General features: G+C 42.1%; 1 protein-coding gene across 2 annotated transcripts in view; it reads right to left on the bottom strand.

The window, feature by feature from the left end:
- SNX29 (sorting nexin 29) overlaps positions 1-20193 on the bottom strand; it is a 564851-nt gene that overhangs the window by 259414 nt on the left and 285244 nt on the right. For both annotated transcript variants that reach the window (XM_073647695.1, XM_073647696.1), the window contains exons 16-17: positions 19866-19982; positions 1508-1563 (exon numbers count right to left, since the gene is read on the bottom strand). In XM_073647695.1, coding sequence (XP_073503796.1) covers positions 1508-1563; positions 19866-19982 — 173 coding nt within the window. The remainder of the gene's footprint in view (positions 1-1507; positions 1564-19865; positions 19983-20193) is intronic.

Here is a 20193-nt window from a genome sequence, read left to right as displayed (position 1 = left end):
GGTGTGGTGCTTGCATTTGGAAGGTTTTGCTGTGAAGTAAACATGCGGTCAAAGGAGCTCTCCATGCAGGTGAAACAAGCAATCCTTAAGCTGCAAAAACAGAAAAAACCCATCCGAGAAATTGCTACAATATTAGGAGTGGCAAAATCTACAGTTTGGTACATCCTGAGAAAGAAAGAAAGCACTGGTGAACTCATCAATGCAAAAAGACCTGGGCGCCCACGGAAGACAACAGTGGTGGATGATCGCAGAATAATCTCCATGGTGAAGAGAAACCCCTTCACAACAGCCAACCAAGTGAACAACACTCTCCAGGAGGTAGGCGTATCAATATCCAAATCTACCATAAAGAGAAGACTGCATGAAAGTAAATACAGAGGGTTCACTGCACGGTGCAAGCCACTCATAAGCATCAAGAATAAAAAGGCTAGACTGGACTTTGCTAAAAAACATCTAAAAAGGCCAAGCACAGTTCTGGAAGAACATTCCTTGGACAGATGAAATCAAGATCAACCTCTACCAGAATGATGGAAAGAGAAAAGTATGGCAAAGGCGTGGTACAGCTCATGATCCAAAGCATACCACATCACCTGTAAAACACGGCGGAGGCAGTGTGATGGCTTGGGCATGCATGGCTGCCAGTGGCACTGGGTCACTAGTGTTTATTGATGATGTGACCCAGGACAGAAGCAGCCGAATTAATTCTGAAGTATTCAGAGCCATACTGTGTGCTCAGAACCAGCGAAATGCCGCCAAACTGATTGGTCGTCGTTTCATACTACAGATGGACAATGACCCAAAACATAAAGCCAAAGCAACCCAGGAGTTTATTAAAGCAAAGAAGTGGAATATTCTTGAATGGCCAAGTCAGTCACCTGATCTCAACCCAATTGAGCATGCATTTCACTTGTTAAAGACTAAACTTCACACAAAAAGGCCCACAAACAAACAGCAACTGAAAACCACCGCAGTGAAGGCCTGGCAGAGCATCAAAAAGGAGGAAACACAGCGTCTGGTAATGTCCATGAGTTCAAGACTTCAGGCAGTCATTGTCAACAAAGGGTTTTCAACCAAGTACTAGAAATGAACATTTTATCTACAATTATTTAATCTGTCCAATTACTTTTGGTCCCTTTAAAAACAGGGTGGCACATGTTAAGGAGCTGAAACTCCTAAACCCTTCATTCAATTTTAATGTGGATACCCTCAAATGAAAGCTGAACGTCTGAACTTCAACTGCATCTGAATTGTTTTGTTTAAAATTCATTGTGGTAATGTCTAGAACCAAAATTAGAAAAATATTGTCTCTGTCCAAATATATATGGACCTAACTGTATCTTTACATGTCCACTTTTTGTTGTAGATCAACACAACTTTGATTTGATTCTGTCATATATATGTATTTAAAAGTGGATGCGTTGTGTTGATGATTTATGAACGAATTCTCTGAAAAGTTAGAAACACAAAGGATTATGGTGGCTTCATAGGAGCAAGTTCTTAAACTTACATTTCAAAGTCTGACAAACTCTGGTCTTCAGATGTTTGACTCAAATCTCCAGGGACCTAGAATGTCGAAAGCAGAATACATTACAATGTGTAGCCGAAAATATTTAATTAAAGACAACTCTGCAGAAAAAAAAACCTATGAAAAAATAAGAGGTGGGTTTGTTTTTTTTTAGTTTGTTTTCTCACATTGCAGCTGTTTTTAATTATCTTCAAAAAATTGGATAACTTCTTTTGAGAGAAAAAATATGTAATTATAGAAAAATTCCTAAGTACCTTTAACCCCTTTACAACCCAAGGTGGTTTGCACGTTAATGACCAGGCAAGTTTTTGCAATTCTGACCACTGTCACTTTATGAGGTAATTACTCTGGAACGCTTCAACGGATCCCCCGGATTCTGAGATTGTTTTTTCGTGACATATTGTACTTCATGATTGTAGTAACATTTCTTCGATATCACTTGCGTTTATTTGCGAAAAAAATTTGGCGAAAATTTAGAAAATTTGGCAATTTTCAAAATTTTTATTTTTATGCCTTAAATCAGAGAGATATGTCACACAAAATAGTTAATAAATAACATTTCCCACATGTCTACTTTACATCAGCACAATTTTGGAACCAAATTTTTTTTTATTAGGGAGCTATAAGGGTTAAAAGTTGACCAGCGATTTCTCATTTTTCCAACAAAATTTACAAAACCATTGTTTTAGGGACCACATCATATTTGAAGTCACGTTGAGGGGTCTTTATGACAGAAAATACCCAAAAGTGACACCATTCTAAAAACTGCACCCCTCAAGGTGCTCAAAACCACATTCAAGAACTTTATTAACCCTTCAGGTGCTTCACAGGAATTTTTGGAATGTGGAAGTAAAAAATTAACATTTAACTTTTTTCCCAAAAATGTTACTTTAGACCCAATTTTTTTTATTTTTACATGGGTAACAGGAAAAAATGGACCCCAAAATTTGTTGTGCAATTTCCTCTGAGCACGCAGATACCCCATATGTGGGGAAAAAACACTGTTTGGAAGCACGGAAGGGCTCGGAAGAGAAGGAGCGCAATTTGACTTTTTGAATGTAAAATTTGCTTTAATAATTATCGGACGCCATGTTGCATTTGGGGAGCCCCTGATGTGCCTAAACAGTGGAAACCCCCCACGAGTGACACCATTTTGGATACAAGACCCCTCAGGGAACTTATCTAGATGTGTGGTGAGCACCTTGAACCCCCAGGTGCTTCCCAGAAGTTTATAACATTGAGCCATAAAAATAAAATTTTCACATTTTTCCCACAAAATTGTTTTTCAGCCCCCAATTTTGCATTTTCATAGGGGTAACAGTGGAAATTGCACCATGCAGTTTGTTGTGCAATTTCTCCTGAGTAAGCAGATACCCCATATGTGGGGGAAAACCACTGTTTGGGTGCATGGCAGGGTTCGGAAGGGAAGGAGCGCCATTTAACTTTTTGATTGTAAAATTTGCTTGAATAATTAGCGGATGTGCCCTTGATGTGCTTAAACAGTGGAAACCCCCCACAAGTGACATCATTTTGGAAACTAGACCCCTCAGGGAACTTATCTAGATGTGTGGTGAGCACCATGAACCCCCAAGTCCTTTACAGAAGTTTATAACATGGAGCCGTAAAAATAAAAAAAATCAAACATTATCCACAAAAATTATGTTTTAGCCCCAATTTTTTTATTGTCACAAGGGTAAGAGGAGAAAATGGACCTCAAAAACTTTTGTGCAATTTCTCCCGAGTACGCCAATACCCCATATGTGGGGAAAATACAGTGTTTGGGCGCACGGCAGAGTTCAGAAGGGAAGGAGCACTGTGTGACTTTTTGAACGCAAAATTGGCTGGAATCGAGAACGGACCCCATGTCGTGTTTGGAGAGCTCCTGATGCACCTAAATAGTGGAAACTCCCCCACAAGTGACCTCATTTTGGAAACTACACCACTCAAGGATTTTATCAAGGGGTATAGTGAACATTTTGAACCCAGAGGTACGACACAGAATTTGATAACATTAGGTCATCATATAGAATAAGTTGTCATTAGTCTTGAGCGCAAGTGCTAGCTACTTGAGTTTGCATCGGGTACTCGGGAATGCACCATATATCAAGGGTGCTCGAGTGACACGCTCGAGTACCTGCCCGCATGTTTCACAGTTATTAGACACCCCCCAAAAAAACATGCGGGGATCGCTTGTGCACGGCAGGCAATCCCCGCGAGTTTTTTTTGGCCGCGAAGCATATGGTGCGGAGACTCGAGCATGTCACTCGAGCACCCACGATACTCAATGCATACACGAGCACCCGATGCAAATTCAAGTAGCGAGCACTTGCGCTCAACACTAGTTGCCATAATGTCAATTTTTTTTTTTTTTTTTACTTTTGAAAAAAATCCCAACCCTAACCCTACCCCAACCGTACCCTAACCCCAACCCCAACTCTAGCCCAACCCTAACCCCAACCCCAACCCTAGCCCCAATCCTAACCCTAGCCCAACCCTAGCCTAACCCTAACCCCAGCCCAACCCTAACCCCAACCCCAACCCTAGAGTTTATTTTTTACGTCGTTCCTCTTGCGGTATAAATGATTAGACGACTTTATTCTTCGGGTCGGTGCGACTACAGCGATACCAGAAATCATATCTGGATTTTATGATTGACAGCTGTCACACACTAAAAGACGCATTTTTTTGTAAAATCTAGTTTTTGCATCGCCATATTTTGAGAGCTATAATTTTTCCATATTTTGGCCGACAGAGTCATGTGACGGCTTGTTTTTTGCGGGATGAGTTGACGTTTTCGTTGGTGCCATTTTCAGGCACGTGACATTTTTTGATCGCTTTCTATTCCGATTTTTGTGAGGCAGAATAAACAAAAACCAAAAATTCAGGAATTGTTTTTTTTTTTTTTTTAATTCTGCTCCGCGTGTGGTAAAATTGATAAGGTAGCTTTATTCTTCGAGTCAGTACGTTTACAGTGGTACCACATTTATATAGTTTTTCTATGTTTTGGCGCTTTTACATAATAAAAGCAACTTTATAGAAAAAAATATTTTTTTTGCATCGCTTTATTCTGAGAGCTATAACTTTTTTATTTTTCGGCTGATAGAGCTGTATGGCAGCTTGTTTTTTGCGGGACGAGATGATGTTTTTAGCAGTACCATTTTTATTTATATTTGTCTTTTTGATCGCATGTTATTCCATTTTTTGTTTGGCGGTATGATGATAAAGCATTGTTTTTTGCTTCTTTTTTTTTTTTTTTTTTACCGTGTTCACTGATGGGGTTAACTAGTGGGACAGTTTTATAGGTCAGGTTGTTCCGGACGCGGCGATACTAAATATGTGTACTCTTATTGTTTTTTTTTTTTTTCATAATAATATTTATTGATGGGTACATTATATTTTTAATTTTTTTTTTTTTTTTCACTTTCTGACAGTTTTTTTACTTTTATACTTTGTCCCACTATGGGACTTTCACTTTTTTTATTCAGATCGCCTGCATAGCACAGGAATGGAGCACTATCCCTGTGCTATACAGGCTGTCATCAGCAATCATTTAGCTAGACTTGAGGCAAAGTGGATTTGGACACTCGATACTGTATGTCCCCGGGGTCTCAACGAAAACCTCAGCTTCATTCCGTTTCTGTGAAAACCTCTCTTTTCAGTTTTAGTTTGGGATAGCTACTATGTTTTTATTTTTCTGTGGTTTTAATAATATATTCTATCAGCAGCGTCAATTTGAGATGTGGGAATATTATAGGACCTGGTCCTCCTTACAATTGGAGTGGACAGATGATATGGACACTCTTAATCATCATCCAAGAGCTCTTCCCAGAGGCTTTTAAAGTGGGGCGGAGTATCCAAACAATCCCTAACCATCAGGTGGCCAAGACTGTTATCCAGATACATTGAAATTACATTCATGTGGTGTATATTCGCTGATTTGTTCTGGGCATATTGAACTGGCATCTTTACACACTCCCTGCTAAAGGACATTTATATTGCATGCAATGTGAAGAGTGTATTGAGATATGTCATTCTTGAATTACTATGTAAACTGTCTAGCATTGTACTCTTATTTCAAGTGTGAACCCTAGTGGAAACATTGAGTCTATAGCACAAAAGTATATATCAAAAATTGGGGCTACACTTTAGGCCAATCATAGATGGCTATATTATCAATAGGACTTTTTTTCCAAATTTTAAATGATCTATCAATGGGTGTATTGGTGGCTATGTAATTCTCTTGAGTTTCCATGGGGGTATACGCTTGATTTAAGCTTAGTATATGAATCTATGTCCTGATTTAAGTTTAGGGATAATACCTTGCAATGTGTCCCCCAGAAAGGAATTATATTTTGTCTTGACTCTATACCTCATTTTATGTTACTTCAATTTATGCATAGGGAAAAGTACTGAGTATTATGGAGCACGTTCTATATATTATGGGTGCTGGCTGTGGTATGGATCTTTTGTGCAACATCCCCTTTGAAGATCAATTCATGAATGCTATTGTCCACACATAACATTTTTATTATCTATTTGAGTGCCCGCTTCAAATATGGACGTTCAGCTGTTTCCGCCCTCACACTAGCACGCGGGTGCTGTCCTGGATCCGGAAGCTCCGACACCTGTATCTGTACGTAGCGGGCATCATCGGGTCACATGACCTGATGCGGCGAGCACGAGACGCGGCTGCCGGATGTATTCCTGTGTCTCCTGGACAGCGCGCGCGTCACATGGATCCCCTGGACATACTGATTGGCTGCGGAGGCATTTTTAAACCCTCTTGCTCTCGTTTAGCGCCACCCCCTGACGAAGGTGTTACGCCGAAACTCGCGTCGGGGTAGGCGCCGCACAGCTCTGGTGGATCACATAGGTATGCACATGCCAGTGGAAGGCAGCACATTCTACAATGTATTTATATAAAAATAATGATGTGTAATGTTACATATGTGCTATGAGATATAATACCAATATACAAGATGTATACCATTTGATCGATTATGTGCCATGTTACTTGTACTGTGTTGATATTTATAGACAGCACGGGTCACTATGTCATATACAAATAGATATACTGGTTTACCTCCATCTTGGATTATTTAACTTGACAGTTATGAAGTTGCATGGCACTGTATTGATCTGGTATATATTATACTAAGGTATCGTTGCATCCTATGGATATTACGACTTTGACTGATCAATTGTTTGTGCTTTTGTACACATACCAGGAAAAGATACTTCATTGCTTCAGTGTTAGAACCTTGCTGTTAGGTTTTTTTTCCTTTGCTGGTCACATGACCTTGTTGGCCTATTTAATCCTGCTCCGCCCTTCTGGCTTTGCTGGACTTCATTGTATATCTACTTTCTAGCTAGCCTGTGCTCTGTATCTAACTCTGTTAGTTTTCTTGGTCTACGGACCTCTATGTTCTATCTATTTTGTTTGTTCGTCTGTCTGCTACTATTTCTGTTAGGAGGTGTCCCATATTCCTCCCAGTCCTTAGTACTTGTAGGGATTCCCTCCCCACATCTATAGGTCTCCGTACAGACTAGATTAGGACTTTAGCAGGTCTGATCGCAGGATCAGGTTCCCTGTTACATCGTAGGGATTCAGCTGAGTCCTATAGTAGGGACAGATCTCCTCTCTTTCCTTAGCTTTGGTAGCAGAACATAACATTCAGTATTTATTGCACTAAGGCACTTTTTCAGCTTAGAGCTATTATAAATTAAATGAATTGGTATACCGTTACAATTGTATTATGAAAGATGTGATTATTTTTGTTCAGATGATTATGTACCATGCTGCTCATATTTTGTATTGATTTACGTCATGTTCATAACATACAGGGATAATGCATGTCCCCCAATGTACATCATTGTTGTGTGAGCGTCTCTCTATGCAGTGTCACCTAATGGCCTAACCATGATTCATTAAAGGTTTTTTAAGGAATATTGTCTACTTTTTGATCTTTTTTGTTCGGTTGCGCTCTGTTGGTTAGGCTGTCAGTGCTACAGATGGAGAAGATATTTTGGTCATGCACTGCGCATGACCAAAAAATCTTCCTGCTGTCTGGTGACCTGGATGTTGTCATGACGATATCAGGTCGTCATGGCAACATCCGGGAAGCCGCGGCAGACATCGCTGGAGGCCGAAAGAGGAGGTGAGTACTGCGATCACCTCCCCTTAGCCACCGCAATGATGTGATCGACTTCGATCACAGCATTGTGGGGGTTAATGTGCGGGGAGCGGTGCGGGACCGCTCCCTGCACATAGCACCGGGTGTCAGCTGGGACAATCAGCTGACATCTGGCGGCGATCGCGCCCGCACAGCCTCTGTGTGCGCGAGCGATCGCCATGACGTATTAATACATATCAGGCTCTTAAAGCCCAGGGCACTGATACGTATTAATACGTCTTGGGCTTTAAAGGGGTTAATTAACAAATCACATTTTATTTGTCTGGGAGCTGTGCGGTATTGACAACAACACAATAATTTGTTGCCTCTGCAGCCAATTTTTGTTTTTACGTTTGCATCTTTGCTTCCCCGTTTTCGAAGAGTCCTAACTTTTGTATTTTTCATTGGACACAGCTGGATGAAGGCTTGATTTTTTGCAGGATGAGTTTTAGTTTTGAATGTTACCATCCATTTTACCATACAATGTGCTGAAATATGGAGAAAAAAATTCCAACTTGGATAAAATGGTGAAAAAAATGCAATCTCGCAATTGTTTTGGGTTTGTTTTTGCGCTACTGATTGTATAGCAAAAATTACTTTAAACATGGCTCTTGAAGGTCAGTACGATTATGGCGATACCAAACTTGCATAGATTTTTTTTTTGTTTGTTTTTAAGTGGTAAAAAAAATCATACTTTTGTAACAAAAAGAAATTTGGTTTATGTCACATTTTCCAAAACTTGTAAAGTTTATTTTTCCCTACAGAAGTACTGAGTGAGGGCCTGTTTTTTCCATCTTGTGTAACGGACAGAAACCGGTCTTAGATTAATAGGACAGCAGCCTGTGAGCATGTACAGTAGGAATCTGCTGTGAGCTAAAGAGAACATACAAATGGTTGTTGAAAGTTTGTGAACCCTTCAGAATTTTCAATTTTTCCAGATAAATTTGGCTTAAAACTAAGTCAGATTTTCACGCAAGACCTAAAAGTAGGTCAAATAAGTAAAAATTATTATATTTTCTTATTTATTAAATGAGGAAAATGATACATTACATGTCTGATTGGCTAAAGTACCGTATATTCCGGCGTATAAGACGACCCCCCTACTTTCCTGTTAAAATATAGAGTTTAGGATATATTCACCGTATAAGACTACCCCTTTTCCAACGCATACCAAACACCGGTAAAAATAAAAAAAAAAAACAGATTTGAATTTAACATGGTCCTTTTTTAATTTAAATTCTTATGACATGCAGGTATATAGCAGGAAAACTGTCACTCATAAACATAAGGCATACAACAACAACATTACTATCATCCATTTTACTGTAAATGTTACCATACTGTACTTTAAGTTTTTTTTAAGCTGTCAACCAAACAAGAACTGATCATGATAGGAGAAAGATATGGTAAAGCAACAAACAAACTACCAACATCTATCATAACCGTCAGCTACAGTATTTTACAGGTTTCCCTTTCTTTAAAAGCCTTCAAAATCCTCCTGTTCGTCATCTGATATCATAAGTACATCAATGAGATCTTGTGACACATCTGTAAAGCAGTCATCATATGGATCGAATTCGGTATCAGATGGTGTGGTGTCAGATTCAGCTTCATCTTCATCTTGCCACAAGTACGGTAGTTTATATATTACCTGTCCCCACCGACGCCACCTAAAATAAAGTAAAAAATAAAAAAATACACCTATACTCACCTAGACACCTAATCCCCGAAGCCATCGATCTCCTGTAATAAAATATAAAATAATAAACCACAATCTTATCCTTACCCCTCCGTAGTAGTCCACGAGTGTCCCACGATGATCTCCAGTTTAGAGCAGCCACATAAAATGTGACCGCTCTAAACCGCTGCCGCCGCTCAATGACGCTGCTCCGGTTAGCTGCTTTACGGTTAGACTGCTGTACCGTGAGAAATTCCCACGATACAGCAGTGGCGTAAACGAGGTCCCCGGAGCTGCGCTGACTGAATGCACTCCGGTGACCTCAGTCAGGGCTCACGCTGCCGGGAATGGACGTGTTCCCGGCAGTCTGAGCTTACAGCAGCCATGACAGCTGTCACATCCATCTCCAGATGTGACAGCTGTGCATGGGAGATCAGCGCAGGAACCTGGACAGGTAACTATTTTTTTTTGTAAACTAAGAATTACGGTAAATAAAATTGTGTGTTTTATTTCAAATAAATTATTTTTTTCTGGGTGTAGTGTGTGTTTTTTATTTTTAACTCTTTGTAGGTTAGTAATGGGGGTGTCTTATAGACGCCCATCATTACTAACCTGGGCTTCATGGCAGCTGGTGCTGACATGAACCCCACCACTATTACCCCCTGCCACCACACCAGGGCAGCGTGGAAGAGCGAGGCTAAGCGCCAGATTTGGCGCACAAATAGGATGTGCCAAATCTGGGGCGGCTGAGGGCTGCTGTTTCTAGCCTGGGAGGGGGCCAATATTCATGGCACCCTTCCTGGGCTATTAATATCAGCCCCCAGCTGTCTGCTTAGCCTTTGCTAGCTATTAAAATAGGGGGGACCCCACATCATTTTTTTGGGGGGTCCCCCATTCTAATAGCTAGTAAAGGCTAGGTATTCAGCTGGGGGCTGATATTAGTAGCCTGGGAAGCTCCGTGGGTATTACCCCCTTCCCAGACTTCAAACATCTGCCCCAGCCGTCTGCTTAACCTCCGCTAGAGACTATAATGATGGGGGATCCCACGCCAATTTTCTTTTTAAAAAATCCTTTATTTTAACACTAAATGACAATTGAGGGGTTAATAAAGATGCAGTCCCTAAATTATTATTTATTTTGTAATTAATTTTTCCCAAAAATGTTGACGCGGGCTTCGCCATATTTTTGTGTCCAGCCAGGTACAGCAGGCAGGAACGGGCTGCCCCCAACCACCAGCTGCCTATTTGTACCTGGCCGGACACAACAATATAGGGAAGCCCTTTTTTTTTAATTATTTCATGAAATAATTTAAAAAAAAAAAATACGTGGGGCTTCGCCCTATTTTTGTGTCCAGCCAGGTACAACTAGGCAGCTGGGGACTGGAATCCACAGCACAGGGAGGCCCAAGCTTTCTGGGCCCCCCCCCCGCTGCAAATTGCAGTCAGCAGCCACCCCAGAAAATGGCGCGTTCATAGAAGCGCCATCTTCTGGCGCTGTACCCAACTCATCCAGGGCCCTGGTGCGGTGGCTCACTGGGTAATAAAGGGGTTAGGGCCAGCTTGGCATTATCAGCTGGCCCTAAGCCCGAAATTCATGGGGTCACGCCAATATTAGACATGACCGCCATGAATTTCTAGTAAAGTAATTAAAAAAAACACAACACCCAGAATAAAGTCCTTTAATTGAAATAAACACACAATTCTTTAATGTTCTAAATTAAACCATACTTACCATCACGCCCATTCCAGCTGAAGCCAACGATCTCCTGCAATAAAAGTAAAATAATAAAGCAACCTCATCCTTACACTGTCACTGTACTTCATATATATGTGACTGACATCTATCTATCTAATCTATGTGTGATGCTCTATTCTTTCTATTCTAAATTGTCGGGTGCCGGCTTATGCCGCTGCTGAATTGCCGGCTTTTCATATATTGTCACAGAAGCGATGCGAACTTCCCAGCTCCGGACACAGCGCAGCGCTTCTGTGACAAGTGAAAGCTGTCGGCACAGAAGCCCTGCGCTGTGTCCGGAGCTGGGAAGACACTGCGATGTGTCAGAAAAGTTCGCTAGGTTCTGTCTATCTCCGCTGCTGGGAATACGCAGCGATGTGTCAGTTTCAGCACAGAAGCGCTGACTGTCTGGACCTACCGCCGCCGTATTTTAACTCCCTCCACCTTATATTAACTCCCACATGGCAGGGATACGGCCACGGCAGCTTATTAACACCCCCAGAGTATCCCCGCATGTCAATTTCTGAAAGTTCAAAAACATTACCGCCGTATAAGACGACCCCAGACTAGACAGAAGATTTTTCAGTCTTCAAAAGTCGTCTTATACGCCGGAATATACGGTATGTGAACCTTTAGGATTAGCAGATAATTTCAAGGTGAAATTAGAGTCTGGTGTTTTCAATCAATGGGATGACAATTAGGAGTGAGTTGATGACCTGTTTTGTTAAAGAACATGGATCTATCAAAGTCTAAACGTCACAACACGTTTGTGGAAGTGTAATATAGTATGAACAAAGTAGATTTCAGAGGACCTCAGATGAAGAGTTGTTGATGATCATCAGGCTGAAAAAGGTTATAAAACCATCTTTAAAAAAAGAATCAAACTAATTTTGTGCAAATAGAGGAAATTCAAGACCATTATTACCCTTCCCAGGACTGACACAGATCACTCCAAAAGCAAGGTGTATAACAGTCCACACCATCACAAAGGAACCCAAGTTAACCTCTAAAAAACTAAAGGCCTCTCTCACATTACCTAATGCTAATGTTCATGAGTTCACTGAATAACCATGGCGTGCATGTAAGAATTGCAAGGAGAAAACCACTGTTGCCCACCTGCAGCTTGCTAAAGATCAAGTGGACAAGCCAGCAGGCCATAGGAGAAATGTTTTGAGGACGAATAAGTCCAAATTAGAGCTTTCTGGTTTAATTTAGAAGCATTAGGTTTGGAGAAAGAAAAACACTTCGTAACAGCATAAAAACCTCATAACATATATGAAACACGATGGTGGTCATATTGTGTTTTGGGCCTGTTTTGCTTCATCTGGATCAGGACAGCTTGCCAACACTGATGGCAACTGAATTATACCAGCAAATTCTATAGGAAAATGTCAGGACATCTGTCCATGAGCTACAACTCAAGAGAATGTGGATAATGCAGCAAGACACAGACCCAACATACAAGTAGTCCTAAATAAGAATGGTTTAAGAAGAATAAAGTTAAAGATTTGGAATGGCCAAAGTCCTGAAGCAACAATTCATGGGAGATAGCCCATCAACATAAAGTTAAAGTGGTTTTGTAGGGAGGATTGGGTCAAAATTCCTAAAAGCTGATGTGCAGGACTAATCAACAATTACCGAAAACATTTAGATGCAGTTATTGCTGCACAAGGGGGTCACACCAAATAAAGAAACCAAAGGTTCACATAATTTTGCCAATAACAGACATGTTATTGGATCATTTTCCCTTTTAAAAATTTGTTTAATATTTTTTAGATTTGGTTCTCTTTCTCCTTCTCCAAGTTTAGGACTTTGTGAGAAAATCTGATGTACCGTAGTTTTAGGTGAAATGTATGCAATAATAACACAAATTATGAAGGATTCACAAACTTTCAAGCACCACTGTATTACAGGTACTATCAAGCTACATGCAGGTGACTGCAGCAGTGCTCCTTACTGTACCAAACATGTCCTAATATTTTTGGATTGGTTTCTAACATTCTTTTTTTATTTTCGCATACAGCATACAAAAATGTAGACAAGTGAAAGCCATAAGCTTAAGGGGTGCCCTTTTGTACTCGAGAAAAAAAGTGTCCTGTGCACAAAATGCGATTCATATTGACCATGTGTGATAAAATTGGTGAGAAAGAACCTGTACAGAACCTTGACTTCAACTCTTGCTGAAAACCTTAGGGGTAAACTAGAACGTTAAAGGGGCTATTTGCGACTTTGAGGTTTTTTGACTTAGGGACTACCTGCCGGTAAGTTCTTGGCTCCAAACTACCTGCTGGTTCAGCCCGTAAGTTACATCTGTTGCCGGCAATTATCCTGCTTTTGATGATATCACATCAACAGAGTTGATTCTTCTCTTCTGCTCTGTCAATGGGGCGTCACTGCCGATTTCACATTGAGTGGCAGCCAGCTCCCCGCTGCCTAACGGCAGGGAAGCTACTGTCAATCAGCATGTTGTCAGCAGTGACGCCCCGTCGACCTAGCAGACCGGAAGTGAAGGAGCTGCTCTGTTGATGTGAGGTCAAATGAAGCCAGAGAATTGCTGTCTGAGCCAGAACACATCGTCGAAGGGCAGAACAGACAGGTAGTTAGCAACTTCCTGCTGGTAAGTTCTAAGCCCCATAGCCAGAAACATCCAAAGTTTGGATAACCCCTTTAACTGCAAACCGAACCTCCTTGTCCAATCGCAATGACTGTTATAGCCGTTAAAGGCTATCTATCAAATTTATGCTATAATTTTAGAATGTGATGGTGTGATTGTCATGACCACACACTTTTAAAAAATAGTAAAAAAAACACAACAGTACAAAACCAATAAACGGCTAAGTAGGACAATTTTGCATAAAACATCAATTGATTTTGTAATTCGACAGGGAAACATTTTGGCTTTGAACCTGCTTTAAAGGAGTCTATAAACTAAGTCATTTTAAATTTTAAAGGAATCATTTCTTACATTTCTATCCCCTACTTGAGCAGGCATCGCTGCTGTTTTCTCTCCTCATTTTCCTCACCAAGACACGACTGCACACTAAAAAATGTAAAATTGCTACATGTTTGTCTCCGAGATGCACTAAAAACTGCGGTCTACCCATGAGGATGACGGATAGCGCTCTTACTGAAGGAGTAAGCAAGCAATAACAGCGCTCTGCTAGGAAATCGATGACAGAAATTTCCAAATAACTATCACATGCTTCCAATCTATTCGGATTTATTTGTAATCTTCGGAGAACATATTCAACTTTTATGACTCAAATTGCTGAATATTTAAATTCTGCATTATACATTAGGCAAGGAAAGTGGGGTTGGAACAAAAAAGGCTTGAGGTAGAATATGCAAAGCATGGCTCAGACAGCACATTTACAATTTAAGGTTCATATAAGGACATCTTACCTAGAAGTAAGAAAGTTGTGGCTTTGTTATGTAACACATATTAGATGGCTTGTGTTATTTCTTTATTTATAGATCAGCAAAGTAAACAATATTAACATTACTACCATCCTTAAAGGGAATTTATCAAAAGGCTTTCGCAACCCAATCTATTTATATGTGCATGTAGCTCTTTCAAAGACAAGTCCAGCAATAACTCTTTACATGACCAGTCCATACCTCAATTATTGAGAAATCAGCCTATAAATTTATGTGTAAATGAGGCAGAAGAGCTATGGTAGATCAGAAACCTCTGTCACTCCAGCCCTATTACCCGCCCAGTGCCGCCACCTCCTGCTTGACTGACAGCTCCTTTACCTGAAGTCACACAGCATAGAGGTGGTTAGTCAAGCAGGAGGAGTCAGGGATGGGCTGGGCAGGTGATAGAGCTGGAGTAACAGAGGCTTCAGATCTACCATAGCCCTTCATTCTCATTTGCATGTCATTTCAAATGAGCGTGCACAGTGAGGCTGTGTAGTTCTCAGCTTCACTGTGTGCGGCCGGAGCCGCTCTTCACAGCGCATGCGCGGCTCCCAGATTAACCCCTTCAGGACCCAGCCTATTTTGACCCTAAAGACCTTGGCATTTTTGTCAATTCTGACCAGTGTCCCTTTACGAAGTAAAAACTCTGGAACACTTCAACGGATCCTAGCGATTCTGAGATTGTTTTTTCGTGACATATTGGGCTTCATGTTAATATTAAATTTAGGTCGATAATATTTGCGTTTATTTGTGAAAAAATCAAAAATATGGGAAAAAAATTGAAAATTATGCAATTTTCAAATTTTGAATTTTTATTCTACTAAACCAGAGAGTGATGTGACACAAAATAGTTAATAAATAACATTTCCCACATGTCTACTTTACATCAGCACAATTTTGGAAAAAAAAAAAATTTTGGTAGGAAGTTTGAAGGGTTCAAAGTTCATCAGCAATTTATCTTTTTTCCAGCAAAATTTACAAAACCATTTTTTTAGTGACCACATCACATTTGAAGTCCCTTTGAGGTGTCTTTATGACAGAAAACACACAAAAGTGACACCATTCCAAAAACTGCACCCCTCAAGGTGCTCAAAACTACATTCAAGAAGATTATTAACTCTTCAGGTGCATCACAGGAACTAAAGCCACATGGAAGAAAAAAATGAACATTTTTATTTTTCTAACAAAAATTTTCTTTTAGCCTAAATTTTTTAATTTTCACATGGGTAACAGGATAAAATGCATCCTAAAATTTGTTGGTCAATTTCTCCTGAGTACACTGATACCTCATATGTGGTCATAAACCACTGTTTGGGCACACGGCAGGGCTCAGAAGGGAAGGAGCGCCATTTTACTTTTTGAATGGAAAATTAGCTCCAAAAGTCAAATTGCGCTCCTTCTCTTCTGAGCCCTGACATGCGCCCAAACAGTGGTTTATGACCACATATGAGGTATCAGTGTACTCAGGAGAAATTGACCAACACATTTTAGAATGCATTTTATCCTGTTACCCATGTGAAAATTAAAAAATTTAGGCTAAAAGAAAATTTTTGTGAAAAAAAAAGTACTTTTTTGTTTTCACAGATCATTTTGTGAAGCACCTGGGGGTTCCAAGTGCTCACTATGCATCTAGATAGGTGCCTTGGGGGGTCTAGTTTCCAAAGTGGGGTCACTTGTGGGGGAGCTCCACTTTTTAGGCACATTAGGGGCTCTCCAAACGCAACATGGTGTCCGCTAACAATTTGAGCCGATTTTCCATTCAATTTGTTTGCGGACACCATGTCGCGTTTGGAGAGCCGCTGTGTGCCCAAACATTGGAGCTCACCTACAAGTGACCCCATTTTGGAAACTAGACCCCCCAAGGCACCTATCTAGATGCATAGTGAGCACTTGGAACCCCCAGATCCTTCACAAATTAATCCGTAAAAATCCAAAATGTGTTTTTTTTTCCACTTTTTCATTTTTATGAATCAATTTGTGAAGCACCTGGGGGTTCCAAGTGCTCACTATGCATCTAGATAGGTGCCTTGGGGGGTCTAGTTTCCAAAATGGGGTCACTTGTGGGGGAGCTCCAATGTTTGGGCACACAGCGGCTCTCCAAAAGCAACATGGTGTCCGCTAACAAATTGTCGACTCAAATTGTTAGAAGACACCATGTTGCGTTTGGAGAGCCGCTGTGTGCCCAAACATTGGAGCTTCCCCACAAGTGACCCCATTTTTGAAACTAGACCCCCCAAGGCACCTACCTAGATGCATAGTGAGCACTTGGAACCCCCAGGTCCTTCACAAATTAATCCGTAAAAATAAAAAAGTGTTTTTTTTCCACTTTTTCATTTTTATCAATCAATTTGTGAAGCACCTGGGGGTTCCAAGTGCCCACTATGCATCTATATAGGTGCCTTGGGGGGGTCTAGTTTCCAAAATGGGGTTACTTGTTGGGGAGCTCCAATGTTTGGGCACACAGGGACTCTCCAAACGCAACATGGTTCCAATTTGTTAGCGGACACCATTGTGTAGTGCATGTCAGGTTGGTGTGCGGTGTGGTATATTGTAGTGCATACACCACACACACAATCTCATATACACTACAACACACACACCAACCTGACATAGCCTCCTCAGCTGAGTACGCCCTAGACTGGGATGAGCGAGACGGGCGGGACATTTTGTGTGCTTTGTACGTGTGTAAAAGAAAAAAAAAAAAAAAAATCAGAACTTTATTATAGTGTGAGTGTACGTGTGTGTGCTTGGTGTAACCTTCTGCAGTCACGTGTGGGGGCGGTCAGGCGTAGGGGCCGGTCAGGCGTAGGGGCCGGTCAGGCGTAGGGGCCGGTCAGGAGTAGGGGCCGGTCAGGAGTAGGGGCCGGTCAGGAGTAGGGGCCGGTCAGGAGTAGGGGCCGGTCAGGAGTAGGGGCCGGTCAGGAGTAGGGGCCGGTCAGGCGTAGGAGGGGGCTGAGGAGACGGAGGAGCCAGCAGCAGCAGCAAGGGGGGTGATCACTGGGGCAGGAGCCGGCAGCAGCAAGGGGGGGTAGGAGGCCGGCAGCATCGGGGGGTGATTACTGGGGCAGAAAGGGGAGCAGGAGCCGGCAGGAGCAGGGGGGTGATCACTGGGTTTGCGGGGGGGGGTGATCACTGGGATGGGGGGGTGAACACTGGGAACAGGGGGGGGGTGAACACTGGGGGAGGGGGTGATTATTGGGAGGTGGGGGGTGATATCACTGGGACTGGGGGATGGTGGGTTTGATCACAGGAGAAGGGCATTTACATTGAGCCTGCTGCTGCTGTGATCACAGTCCACCGGCTGTCAGAAGGAGAGCAGCAGCCGATGGATGAAGACGTGGCAGAGGGAGCGGAGGTCGGGGTGCAGGTATGAAAGTGGAGGGAGGCTGGAGAGGGGGGCGGGGGGGGGTCGCGGGGGGGGGTGGAGGGGGGGGTCGGGGGCAATACTACCTGCTGATCAGCAGCGGCGGCAGACGCGATCCACAGGGTCCACAGCAGGGGGTCCGCAGCAGGGGGTCCAGGGTTGGGAAGGTGCTGGGAGGTTTCAGCCATCCCTCCATATCTGATTGGGGCTAGTATCCATGTGACGCTAGCCCCCCAATCAGATCTGGGGGGAGGGGGGTGACAGAGGTGACACTCCCCCCAGCCAATGGCTGATGCTGTAAGCATCAGGCCATGCCCAGATTTAAATATTACACCAATTTTCATTGGTGAAATATTTAATTCATACCGATTGGCAGTTTCACTAAAAGTGAAAATGAAACAGCCAATCGGAGGGGTCCCAGGCACGGGGGGGTTAATCCACCCCCCGGGGGGTCGACTTCAGGATGTCCAGTTGCAGTAGCAACTGTGACACCTGAGAAACCCCGCTCGCAGGCGCTGCAGGGGCTCTTTCCCTCCATGTCACAGACGGTGTGACACGGGTCGGGAACGAACTGTTTTCCATGTCACAAACTGTGTGACACGGGTCAGGAAGGGGTTAACAAGCGCAGCTGGCCATGACATACTGTACAAGCGCAGCATACTGACATTAGCGCAAAAAGGGCACAGAATTCAAATGGCGTGGGCGGCACCAACCCTGACTAAATGTGAGGAATCACATCCCTATGACTAAACGAGTAGGTACGATATAAACATATAAAGTGCTTTTTACACATGATATTAGCGCAGATTTTAATGAAAAAAGCGTGTTAGTAATGCACATTGCATCACTAACAATGCAATGGGGGCCCTTTAGATACTACACAAGACATGACAGGTTCCCTTTAACCTCTCTTTCTTTCTGTCCCTTTTCCTCCTCATTCAAACACGCCATCATAACCCTTTTACTTAAAAAAAAACATCCCTCGACCAGAACTGCTCTGGTAACTACAGACTTTTCTGAAATCTCCCATTTCATCTCAACTCCTGGAACGCTTGGTCCATTCTCAGCTGGTCCGCTATCTTTCAGATAACGCTCTTCTTGACCCTTTACAATCCAGTTTCCACTGCTCTAGAGGAACTGCCCTTACTAAAGTCTCTAATGATCTACTATCAGCTAAATCTAATGGTCACAACTTCCTGCTGTTTCTCGTGGATCTCTCTGCTTAATTTGACACTGTGGTTCACCAGACCCTCCTCACTATGCTACGCTCTATCAGCGTCAAGGGCACTGTTCTCTCTTGTTTATTTCCTACTGGTTATCCTATATCTGTGACCGCTCCTCCCTTGTATTATTTGTGGACTCTTCTTTCTCTCCTCATCTCATTACTGTTGGGATTCCTTAAGGTTCAGTCGTGGGTCCTCTCCTATTTTGCCTACACACAACTCTTGTGTTGGACAAACCACCAGCAGATTTGGTTTTCAGTATCTCTCTATGCTGTTGAAACCCAATTATACACATTTTCTCCTGACATCACCCCCACCTTAATACAAAATACCAGGGATTGTCTATCTTCTATCTATCATGTGCTCCCTGTATCTGAATCTTTCCAAAACTAAACTTCTTGTGCTTCCTCCCTCTACTAACCTACCTACGCCCAGCATTGCCTTCTCCGTAGGTAGTTCTACGATAACTCTCAAGCAGCTCGCTCTCTGTCCTGGGCTTATGTCGCACCCCCACCGATCAGATATTGATGACCTATCCTAAGTATAGGCCATCAGTATAAAAGTCCCAGACAACCCATTTAAGTGTTTACTGTGCTTTTTCATGTTGCATCTATTTTTTGAACTTCATTTATGATTTATATCATCCAATATATAACATTTTTCAAAAACATATACTGTCTTTATTGCTACTCATCCAATTAATCTTCACCCGCAAGTGGAAAATCAGTAGACAATAAAGAATGCTTACCGGCCCTCTGAGATCAATAAGTTCTTGCCTCATTTGTGACACGAGCGCTTCTTTTGCAATGAGAGTACGGTGAAGCCTTTCATTGAATTCAATTAACTCTCCGTGCATTTCAGCAACCTGAAAAGGGGGGACAGTGTTAGACCCATAAATCTGCACACACAGATAGGAAAATGTATCATTATAACGACTCTAGAAATTGAAGTATATGATACACATAAGAGTTACTATCCTGTTTGGCTTTGTGCAGACAACCCATCATAATAATCGCGGCCAATTTCTGCCAGCGTATTGACTACACTGAGATTGTGAGAAATATGTTTGCTTGCTT

Source organism: Phyllobates terribilis, unplaced genomic scaffold, assembly GCF_046119375.1.
Source record: "Phyllobates terribilis strain yellow unplaced genomic scaffold, ASM4611937v1 Scaffold_9__5_contigs__length_417890890, whole genome shotgun sequence".
NCBI classification, from domain to species: domain Eukaryota; kingdom Metazoa; phylum Chordata; class Amphibia; order Anura; family Dendrobatidae; genus Phyllobates; species Phyllobates terribilis.
The sequence above is the reverse complement of the archived record's forward strand: the minus strand, read 5'-3'. Positions and strand labels throughout refer to the sequence as shown.